The following is a 12,037-nucleotide window of genomic DNA, read 5'->3' on the forward strand; positions in this document are numbered from 1 at the left end:
ATACTGGAATACTAGGATAATTATTTTTCTCCAATTCTACATGTTAAAAGAAAATTAACATCACTGGTTTTACTATTTTATCATTTTTCTATGAATTACTATGTATTTCCTAAGCCTACAAGTAACTAAATTAACAATTAAATTAGATCATCAAACATTCAGAAACTGAACTTTATCTCTTAAGTAAAGTTGTAGGTCTTTATCTAAGGATTCCAACAAAATTTATTTTGCATTTTTATGAATTTTCCTCGAATAGTTATAGCATTTCTAAGTTGGCAGCATAAATTACACAAGAGGTCCTTCGGTTACTATTTCTCTGAGTCTAAGGCTATGCACAAAACCCCCTGGATTTTTGATTCTTCTAAACCGAGGTCCTTAAGCCGGAGGCCGAAGCAGAACAAGGAAGGGGCGGCCGTGTTCCGGCGACGGTGGTCACCAGCGGCGAGGTCCAAGGGCAGGGAAAGGCTCAGGGACTCACGATGGTCTTGTTGCGCTACTTGTCGAGGACTGGGATGGCCGGAGAGAGAGATCTCGACGAGGACCCGAGGCGGCGGTGGAGAAGTCTCCGTCGACGGCAGTGCTCCGACGGTGAACGTCGGCAGCCAACCTGCGCACGAGCTCCAGTGAGACACGGGGAACGTGTAGGTACCATCAATTGGAAGAAAACACATCGGGTCACAGGTAATCGACGAGGACAGTGGCGGCGGCGGTGAAGAGGAATACCGGCGATCGTCGGGAAGGAGATGTGCTGGACTAGAAGGTCAATGGATGGGTCGGGAAGCTTCACAGGGGTGATGTAGTGCTGGCTAGGGTATCGTGGTGGCGTGGAAAGGCTCGGAGCGAGCTGCCCACGGTGAGACCGAAGGTGGCGGCGGCGGCGCTTCGTCGGAAACGAAGTTCCGGTTGCAATTGGATGGCAACGAGTGGTCGAGGAGCACCAGCGAGCTACGGGGAAGCTTGCACAAGGGTGGATTGGGACGGAGGAGGCCTGGTGCTTGCTGTCCACGGGCGTGCCGTGCGTGGCCGGAGCGGAAGAGGACGGCGGCGGGGAATTGTGGATCGGATGCTCGGAATTGGGTACTGGGAGTAGCAGAATAGAATGTAGGCGTTGAAGTGCTGCTGCTGCGCGCGAGAGGGAAGGAGTTAAGGCTCTGGGGTGAGCGTTCCACCGCGACGAGGAGGTGGCGGCCGGCGGTGGCTCGGGGTCATCGTGGCGCACGCGCGCGAGGCCAGGAAGGGAGAGGAAAGAAGTCGGGATTGAGAGGAGATGACACGTGGGCATGTGTAGCAGCTGGAGGTGGAGCTCGGGGGCCTGCGCCGGCGGTGAGTGGTGGTGGCAGGAGCAGAGGGCAGAGAGGGAAGCGGCGATGGCAGAGGAAGACGAAGCAGGGAGGTGTCAGGGGGACTTGTTTGTGATTTCCAAGAAGTTCAGGGACCCCTCTGTAAACTAAAATTTCTCACTGCTACAAGGGTCAAATGAGAAAATGGTCAACATGAAAGTTGTAGAGTTTTTCAAACTCTACAATATTGTTTTAGGGCTTAGGTTCAGAAACTCAAAGTTTACAGCTATTTGGATTATATTTTGAAACAAGATGGAATTTAAGTTAAATTTGTCTTTGCCCACCTAAATTTGATTAAATTTTGGGCATGTTTACAAATTTTCTGACCTGTCTTGATTACTTGTATTTTTACACCTTAACCCTTAAGTAAATTTGAATTTGACTTTTATATTCCAACCATGTCATATGTAACCCTTATATTTGTGTTAATTACACATAAGCCCTTGGTTTCATACAAAGTCTATTTCTTTTAGGTCTTAACTTAATATTTGTACTTTTTTTCTCTATAGTCATTTGAATTTTGACATTTAAGATCATTTTCACACAATTGCACATAGGAATTTATAAAATTTATAATTTACAAATATACCCCTAGTTCTCTGTACAAACCATAACATACATATGACTCGCTAATACCTAGTGTCTATATTTCTAATTACATGAATGTTACAAGTTGTCCACTGATCAACTAAAAAACCAAGTCTCCGGACAACTGCCCCGACGTTAACTCAAACCTGTCGTCGGTTTAACCGGTGTATAGAGCTTGAAATACCCTGGAAAAACCAACTCTGGACTAATGCACCGACGTTGAATTCAAACACGTCGGTTTAACCGGTGTATTGACTTGTCCAGACTCTGCTGACTTCGTTTAACCGACGTATAGAAAATTGAGATCGTCGGTTAAACCGGTGTTAAAGATTTTTTTTCTGATTTTGCCTTTTCTGATTTGAGTCTTGAATGAAATCCAAATATTCTTGAGATATGAGTTGAGAACCACTTATTTGAACTTCTAGAAACCTGAGTGACCATTGTGTGCATCCATTTTCAAATGACCATGTCCATGCTCAAGTTACTTAGCCTTAACCCTTCTTAATAGTGCGATCACTACAAAACTATAAAACCTATACTAACCTAAGTGTCCTTCTCAACCTTATGACACTTAGGACTAGAAAGATCCTTAGTCTTGACATATAATTGAGTTGAATGTCGAGATCGCTTTTTTGAATAACGAAAATTAGGGGCCTCTTTTGACATATGACCAACTGAGCGATAATGATCTATTAAGCTGCACAAACTCATTAGTCACAATAATGGTTGTCATTAATCACCGAAACATATCTTGAGGGCCTAGATGCTTACACCTGCGCTTGGGTGTTGAGCTGCCTGTTGGCTGCTCTGTTCTCCGTCTTCCCCCCTCTAGGTATCCCTGCCCTCCTTTATATATCCCAGGGGGCGGGATTTCTAGCAGGATTACAAGATAGAGTCCTAGCAGGATTACAAGATATGATTCCTAGTAGGATTACAATGGAATCCTAGTAGGAATCGGACTCCTTTTAACTACGCCATGTGAGCAGTCCCGTAGCCCCGGATCTGACAAGCCCCCGAGCTCTTCGTAGCTGAGTACTGCAGGCTCTTCGAGTACTTTCGAAGCAGTCTTCGACTTCTTTTGAAGTTCCATCTTGCAGTTCTGTTTCGAGTACTTTCTTGGCTGCATCGAAGCTATGAGGTGCTCTTGCCCCGAGCCGCATATCCCACAGCCGCCGAGCCTTGAATTCAAATCTCTCAGGTTTGGAAATAAGGGTCCAAGAATCGTGGCATTGATGTTGCTCTGAAATCCTGAAAAACTCTTCGCCTTCTGCACAGTGAAATTGAGCCTCCCGCTGGGTTATTTAACCGCGCGGTGACTTAGGGTGCACTCTGTCTTCATATGAGTCGTCTTCGAGTAGATTTGCGGCATCCAGCCCCCGAGCTTACGAGCCAGGAGAGCCGAAGGAGCTTTGTCGAGTAGTGTGCATCGCCCAGCCCCCGAGCGTGGGAACTAGCGAAACCGTGACGGCATGCCGTGCTGCCTGGCGGGTTGTCGGTGAAGCCCGATCTGAAAAAAGACAATGCATACATTATGTAGCATATTGCGAAGATATCGAGTAGTACTCAATAATAATATAAAGACACCAAAATTTATTCAGTGTAAGAATTTGCTGTGTCGAGCTCTTTCTCAGGCCATGTAAATCTCCCGAGTAGTACGCCTGTTACGTTTAAGCACCTGGTCCTGTTTTAGCCATTGCTCATAGCGTGTATGAGATCTTTGTCTCGTGTACGCATAGCGGCATTAGGCGTGACAGAGGATCCGAGGTTTCACGGATTAAGGCAGATGCTACCCGAGTAGATTAGCGACCGTTAAGAGGAGACAACGAGCAGAAAGTAGTCGTCATGCGACAAGTAGGATGCGCGGTGCGCAAAAGTAGTCGGCGAAGTGTAGCTCTGAGGGTTTCATTGCCCATCGAGAGACATACACGGAGAAGTAGTCGATCATGGTGCAGCCCCCGAGGATTTCAGACCCGTCGAGAGGCGTACCCCCAAAAAGGTAACTCATGGTGTAGCGCCCGAGGGTTTCATTGCCCATCGAATGGCGTACTCCCAAAAAGATAACCCATGGTGTAGCCGATCCTGCAAAGAACAAGTCGGAAAAGGTATAAGTCACTTAGCTTGATTCGTGGATGAATGTCGACGAGGCCGTGGAGCTCGCTGACGGAGCTGCGACGGTTTGTTGATGAAGCTCAACTAGTCGAAGTCGATTCCGAACTAGTTTTCAAGTCGAGACGAGAAGTTGATGTAGTCGTTGGTGGGCCGCCGAGCGTCCTCGCGAAGTCGAAGTGATCGCTAGCGGGCCGCCGAGCCTTCTCGCAAAGTCGAAGTAGTCGAACTCGTTGCTGCTGCGCACGGACATTGCGGCACAAGTCGAAGTTGAACTGGGTTGTCAAGGTCAGTAGCCGTGGTGCATCGACGTTGCAGCACGAGGTGGAGTCGAGCTGAGTAGTTGAGGTCGACGTAGTCATTCGCTGAAGGATCCGATCTCGAACCCGATGGATCGATCCGCCGATGCATATGTACGAAGTAGCAATCTGCCACCTTGGGTGGATTGATGTTGATGAAGAGGTCCTTCAAATTCGCCCGGTGATCGCGATGATCTGCCCCATGGTGGGCGCCAGCTGTCGGTGTTTTTACCGTCAGCCTACCTAGGGATACCCTAAGATAGGTGATTATTGGGTGAGGGATCGCCGAATCTAGAACTTGAAGGTGAATGAAAGGACACAAGACACAAATTTAGACAGGTTCGGGCCGCCAGAGTAGCGTAATACCCTACGTCCTGTTTGGGGGTGTTGTATGTTGCGCCCTGCGCTTGGGTGTTGAGCTGCCTGTTGGCTGCTCTGTTCTCCGTCTTCCCCCCTCTAGGTATCCCTGCCCTCCTTTATATATCCCAGGGGGCGGGATTCCTAGCAGGATTACAAGATAGAGTCCTAGCAGGATTACAAGATATGATTCCTAGTAGGATTACAATGGAATCCTAGTAGGAATCGGACTCCTTTTAACTACACCATGTGAGCAGTCCCGTAGCCCCGGGTCTGACACATAACATTTAGGAGGAATAGCTTTACTTAAAATTATAGATGGTTACATCGGTGTCGCCTCGTTAAAAACCTCACTCCATCGGGAGCTCCCAGTGAGGAAAAGAGTACGACCCCCCAATGAGTAAACTATAGAAAAATAAATACATTCTACTTTCGAGACTCGATCATGTTTATAGCTCCATGCAATGGATCTCGAATCCCTTGGATGGACTAGTCCCAACCCATCACGAGGTAAGAGCCACCCCTCTCGAGGACCTCGTAGTTATTTGTCCTAGGAAGGAAGAGGTAGCCAAAATCCCCCCCATGATTGTCCCTAAGAATTCTTCAGACTGTAGAAGTCGGGGCCGTAACCCACAAGCAAGAGCTCCTGATCCTTCCCAGTTGCGCACCTACCCTAGTACATGTCGCCCGGGTAATCCGCGAACTCGGTGTTGTTCTCTCCGATGGAGATGGCGACGACAACGGGAGCGTAGGTAACTTGCGCCAGGAGCTCATACTTATTATGCGGCTCTAGCCGGCTCCACTCGATCATGTTCATGATCATGCGCGGTGTGGTCCTAGCTAAGCACGTACCATTCTCCTGCGGAAAAGGGTTATAAGGGTAGTTCTGCCGCGATGTGATGCCATTTTGCCTGACATAGTTGAAGGCGTTGATGGATAATCCGCCTTTGCAGCCTTGGCTCGTGTGATCGCAGTCAACTAGCTCCTGCTGCGAAAGCTGCACTATCATGGCCGCCCCTGATGGCGAGGTGGCTCTCGATCGCCGCCGTCGCGGCGAATGCCCAGCAGGAGCCGCAGAACCACTGGTTCCTGACTGGACCTAGGCACGGCTGGCCTTGGCATGTCCTGTTACGCCAGTAGACGCTGACCGGGAGCGTGAGGTTCCCGTCGCCGCCGCGCCTTTTGACGGGCACAAGTGCGAGGTTGCGGCGTCCCTCCGGAGTCATGCGACACCTGCACGCTTCAAGTTCTGCCCATCTCGTGTCCGCGAAACCGTTGAGTCGCAAAGGCTCGTCTGCAACTCGAACAGTACAGGACGCGATGCGGTGCACCGTCTGGTTGAAGTTGGTGAAGCGGTGGACCTTCTCTTCTTGCTTGCGCCTACTTTAAAGTGCTTGCACCAGCGCTCGTAAAGCTGCCTCACAGCTTTCTCCGAGCTGGTGAACTTCAGGCCGGCCGCCGCCGCCGCCACCGGCTCCAGCAATGCCAGCGCGAGCAAAATACATAAAACTGAAAAAAAATTGAACAATTTTGCATCACCCTTGGGCAGAATCAAAGTACTTAAATAAAATACTTATGCACAACAAATTAATATCAACGTTGGTCAGAAAGCTGAGACATGGTCACTAATCCATCGATAATTGAGACTTGGGGTATTTGAGTAATATACAAAATTATGTAATTGGGGAATTGGTGTAATAATATTGGAAATATGTATTTTTCATCTCCTAAGTATTTTGGAAGTGTCCCTCATGTTTTGATTAGTGCAAATCGTTCCCATAATTTATTATATCGATGCACTAACCATCCCCATCTAACATTTTTTTCCTACAATATTTAGTCAGATACATTAAGCATTTTTACCGTTACCGTTTTGTCACTGTATATGTTAGACATAGATTTTTATACATATACATATTGAAGTGTGCAATCGGATCGTCTGTGGCGAGGGTGCTTCATCGAAGTGGTTTGGTGATGTACGTGTCAAGTGATGGGCCGGCCTTTCTATACACCAGTCGGGAGTCGCGTTGGGGAGTAGGTCATGCAACTACTGATGTACACATACATATACGGCGTGGCGTGCAATGGTGATCTATTTATTTTATACAATCATCAAAAGGGGAGGATCCATCGGAGACAGGAAACAATTTCATGGGCAAATCTTGACCTATTCCTATACCACATCTTGGGCATGAGCCCATAATTCATGGTTCAAAGCTAAGGAGTACCAGATGTTTGAACGCTTTAGGACATAAATCGAGCAATCATATATGCACCAGTATCAAGTCACGCATATATACAACAGAATCATCAAGATATCATAACACATATCACGTAAAACAATAATATAAATCGTAAATGAAGTCTTTTATTACAACCGAATCAAGAATCGGTTACAAGAATGCGGAAGCGTAAAAGAGATACATGTAGAGCTGGGCGCCACAGGGACATCGACTGGGAGACAAACGCCTAAAAGTCGTCGAAGCCGCTGACGTACTCCTCCACGTTACCGGGCACTGAGCAGCAGTCGAAGATATCCAAGAGAACAGAAGAGTAGAGAGGCAAGTGTGAGCATAAACTCGTACTCAACAAGTATAACACGAACTATGAGGCTCTAAGGTTAGCTGACTCAACTGCAGTAGCTTTTAGTCTTGGCAAAATTTTATTAGAGCTAATTACTACAAGTTGATGTATTACCATAAGCCCAAATTGCATAATAAATTACTCCATATTAATTAAGAACTACTAAGAACCATCCAAAAACCACCAAGATAACCCCACTAATCAGACGGAGGATCTGGGCCGCTCATAACTGTGAGCACAGCTGATATATCAGTTTTACACTCTCGAGAGGTTGCACAACTTTACCCACAAGTCGTGAGCTACGCTAGTTGTTCATCACACTTCTTTAGGTGAGATGGCTAGCAAGCACACCACGAGACCGTTACAAAGGATCACGTTGGTAAGGTGTAACCGCTAAGGATTCTGGATCAGCGACGATGGGGCCCACCTCCGGGGGTACAAGCACACAGCACAGACCAAGCCGGAGGAGCAGAGACCATTGAAGCTTACCACCCCTCTTGCCCACGCAGGTAAGTTACTCCCGAACCAACACGACCTAATTAGTAAGTCAAGACCGTCCCATTCCAGTCTTGTGGTTGCGCGGTTGTCCCAGGTTGTCACTCTATGAACCGATCCTTATGGAGAGTGGCCAACCAAGCACTAAGCACCGTGCTGGCCCCCTAAACCATGTTTCTAATAAAACATCTTTTAAGGAGACGTGAGCCACTCAAGCACACAGCACAGAGGGCCACTCTCAGGATTAAGTTGCATATGACCATTAATCAAATTAATTAAAAAGGACCATCATGTGTGAGAGCACAGCACCTAGCACAACTAACCACAATGCAACCCAAGGTAGATATATAAAGGATAAAGGTGGCTAGGAAATCCTTATAGGCATACAGTATTAAATGCAGTATGAAATTGTATTTAAAAGTGGTAGGAGGTTCATGTTATACTTGCCTTCCTCGTACTCTCCCAGCTGCTGCTCGAACTGCTTGGAAGATGGTTGCTCCTGGTACTGCTCCGAAGGCTCGACGTCAACTCACGATCATCAAGCATGGTCCACACATACACACATGCACAACAATAGCAAACTATAAGAAAAAAGTACACCAATACAATAGAACAGCACACAAAACTAGTCTAGAGCTATTCTACGCATTACAATGATCGCGTGAGCGTGAAAACCAACTAAAACGGAGCTAAGACGCGAATTCTAGGCTTAAAACAAGGTCCAGGGGCTTTTCTGTAAGAAAACAGGAAAACCAGGGGGGTTCTGTGCAAAAACTGAGGGTCTAAACCTAACTAAAGGGTAGACACAGGGGCTAGCTTGCAAAAACTCCAAGAAAGGGCTGAAAAACCTAAATCTAGAGAGCCCAGGGGTCTAAAGGGAAGAAACAGGACCTAACTGCAAATACTTTTGAACTTCGGGTGGACTACGGGTTGATTCCAGAGAAAGCTGAGGGCTATTTAGCAAAAATGGTTGGGCTGAAGCGGTATCCTCAGATCTGGGCCCTCGGATCTAACTTCTACGGCCCAGATTAGACCTATTACGCGAAGGGGTACGCGCTCACCACGGCCACCCGATCTAAATCGAACGGACCGAACCCAAACTTAAACGGATCTAATCCATACCGCCCATCCTAGATCTGACGGCTCTGCCTCTCACTCAACCCAAACCGGTACGCACGCTCGGGATCCATTGGATCTAGATCTCACGGCACAGATTCAAGATCTCCTGATCTAATCCTAGACGTTAGCAGCGGATCGGACGGTCAGGGCAAAAGGGGAAAGAGCCGGCGGCGCTGCGACGCCGGTGACAAAACCCGCAGCAGCGCGGCTCGGGACTCGCCGGAGCTCGGCGTTCCCGCCGCTCCGGTGGGCCAAACTTCACAACAACCGGTCAGGAAGCATCGCCGCGGCACGGGGAACACGTCTAGGGTGAACAGAAGCGATCAGATCGACCCTAGCTACAGCACGGCGGTGAGGGGCGGCTCGGGGCGGCGGACTCACCGGCGAGCACGCGTTCTAGGCGCTACTGGCTGCCAAGGACTACGACATCCGATGCTAAGAGACCAGGAGAGAGAGGAGAAGCTCACCAAGGGGTTGTGGAGGCCGGAGATGCGACGGAGGGGAAAAGACGACGACGACCGGCGGCGGAGGTGATCGAGCTGTCGTGGTCCGATGGCTACAGGGGTGATCAAGGCCTCCGGGTCGCGGGGATTGGCTCGGGTAGCTCCTGTGAAGATGCTCAAGGGGTTAAAAGAGACCATAGCTCGCCGGCGGTGAGCAATTGAAGCGGCAGAGCTTCTCACCCGAGACGGCGCCTTGGAGGAATTCCGGTGATGCACTGCTGGTTCTTGAGGAAGACGAGCTTGGGGAGGCGCGTGGCGCTCAGGCGGAGCCGGTGCGCTAGCTGGCGGCGGCGGAGGAGCACCAGACCGGCCGGACCACGGTGAGGCCAAGAAGCTTGCGCGGCAGAGGAAAAAGGGGCGGCGGCGCTGGGGGTCTCCGGTGGTCCTGCGGCTAGGGTTAGGGTTCCAGGGGCGCGGGGGTTCCCTTTTTGTAGGGCGGCGGGCTATCTTGGCGTGCGGGCTCGGGGAGAGAAGGTCGCCGGGGATCTCGGGACCGAGTGGAGCTCGGGGAAGAAGAAAGGAAGGGGAAGGTGCTGACGCGTGGGACCGGGCGGTCAGAGAGAGAGTGAAGGGAGCTGAGCGCGCGGGCGGGACGGCGCCGACAAGCGGGCCCAGGCGGTCAGCGGAAGGGAGAGAGGGAAAGGGCGCTTGGGCTGAGGGCGAGCTAGGCCGGGGCGCAGCCCACGCGGGGAGGGGGAAAGAGCTGGGCCTTGGAGGGAGTTTTGGGCCAGGAAGAAAGAGAGGGAGAGAGAGCCCGCGGGGGAAGAGAGAGGGGAGAGGGGTTTGGGCCGGCTGGCTGGGCTGGTTTCTTTTCTTCCCTTTCTCTTCTCTTTTCTTTTCCAAACTCAAACTATTCAAACAAATCTATTTGAATTCAAATAAAATTTAAATTCAAACCCTATACACTCCACACAAATAAAACAATGCTCCAGCATGAATGCACAAACATGTTGAACTTATAACCAATTTTATTTTCTTTTGTTATAAAATTACTTTAAATGCAAAGAAATTAGAGAAAACCCCGGAAATTTTATTTGAGCCAAAATAAATTCATTAAAATTAGGGAAAAAATTACATTAGGGTGTTACAACAGTGCACTTTCCGTTTAACCTGCAGTGGCAGATGATATGCGTTTCCATCAGTTGAGCAATACATTCAGCCTTTTTCACAATCTGAGTTATTGTCTTGGGAATTCATCAATTTGTATGTATACTTAAAGATGCAATATTTAGGGGTAAGTTTCTCACATGTCCAACATCTTGGCTTACTGAACAATAAAGTACCACTAAATGCATCTTGCGAAGCCTGCGAGCCGAGCGGAGAAAAATTGTCGTCCCGAGCCGAGCGCTGCTTGCGACGCCTGCGAGCCGACCCGGGTTGTAATATGGGGCGTGATCGCGATCACAGGCGGAGGATGTTTTTTTGTCCACGTGTCTCACATCCGGAGTCATCCTGCACCGCGGGGGGGGGGGGGGGGCGGGGGGAGGGTCTGCTGGACTCCTGCACCCAATTTTTTCCCAAAATAATAAACCTTAGATCTTCAAACTCATGCTTTTTCTTGATGGTTTTAGGCTTGAGAAAAGTGCAGGATAACAGTTTTTGAACCAGGAAAATCAGGATCCCTTTTGCTAGTTTATGGGCATGGAGATGTGGTTTCAACCTTAAAATAGCAATAAATAGTTTTTGTGGTTTGTGGGCGTGGGGATGGACACAATGCACGGACAGCCGCTTGGAAGCTCTGCAATAAATAGCAAGAATACACACAACAGAACAGCTCAAGTGTTCCACGTGTCCTTTGGGTGCGTTTCCGGTGTTCATCTTCTTCGTCTTCGGTCTCGCTACCTTGCCGTCCGCTGATCCGATCGGAGGGTAACAAGCACAGCTCATTGGTTATAAAGCTAAGGTGATCTAATTGCTCTTACACTCTCTCCGGCCCATCCCTCATCGTCATCGTTGGCAATGACATAGGATGGGGCGGGGCTCCACGGTTGCTCTCGCGGCGGCGGCGGCACTGCTGGTGTCGCTGCCAATGCTGTTGCTAGTGTTGCTGCTGGCCGCGGACCCACTGCCGTCCGCGGACCCGTACGAGCAGGAGAACCATCGGGTGTTCGTGGAGTGGAAGGCCAAGAACGGGAAGACTTATACGTACCCCGGCGAGGAGGAGTGCCGATACGCGGTGTTCAAGGACAGTCGCCGCTACATCGCCTGGGATAGGGCCTCCAGGCCGACATCATCTGGCCTCAACGGTTTCGCCGCCAGCTCCAATGAGGAGATGTACTTTGGCCTCTACGGGCCCTGGGTCGCAAAGCAGGAGGAGTACGAGCAGGAGACCCGCCGGATGTTCGTGTTGTGGAAGGCCAAGTACGGCAAGACCTACAGAGACGTCGGCGAGGAGAGGTGCCGGTATAGGTTGTTCAAGGGAAACCGCCGTGTCGTCGTCCGGCTCAACGCCGCCACCGGGCAAGACGTGTACGGCCTCAACCAATTCGGCGACCTCACCAACGAGGAGGTCCAGCAACGCTGCTACCCGGAGACGGACCGAGAGCTGAGCACCAGGTGCCAAGCCGCCGTCCTCGACCCGGGCTCGAGCATTGTCCTCGACCGCGAGAGGCTGATTTCGTACATGGTAATCATCTTGCATTGCTAG

At 49.7% G+C, this 12,037-nt stretch overlaps 1 protein-coding gene across 1 annotated transcript; it reads left to right on the forward strand.

Moving 5' to 3' along the window:
* Positions 1–11,359: 11,359 nt before the first annotated feature.
* LOC112898275 lies at positions 11,360–12,037 on the forward strand. Its single transcript, XM_025966631.1, has one exon. The coding sequence runs from the start codon at positions 11,360–11,362 to the stop codon at positions 12,035–12,037; it is 678 nt and encodes a 225-aa protein (XP_025822416.1).

The sequence above is a fragment of the Panicum hallii genome, chromosome 6, assembly GCF_002211085.1.
Source record: "Panicum hallii strain FIL2 chromosome 6, PHallii_v3.1, whole genome shotgun sequence".
Taxonomy (NCBI): domain Eukaryota; kingdom Viridiplantae; phylum Streptophyta; class Magnoliopsida; order Poales; family Poaceae; genus Panicum; species Panicum hallii.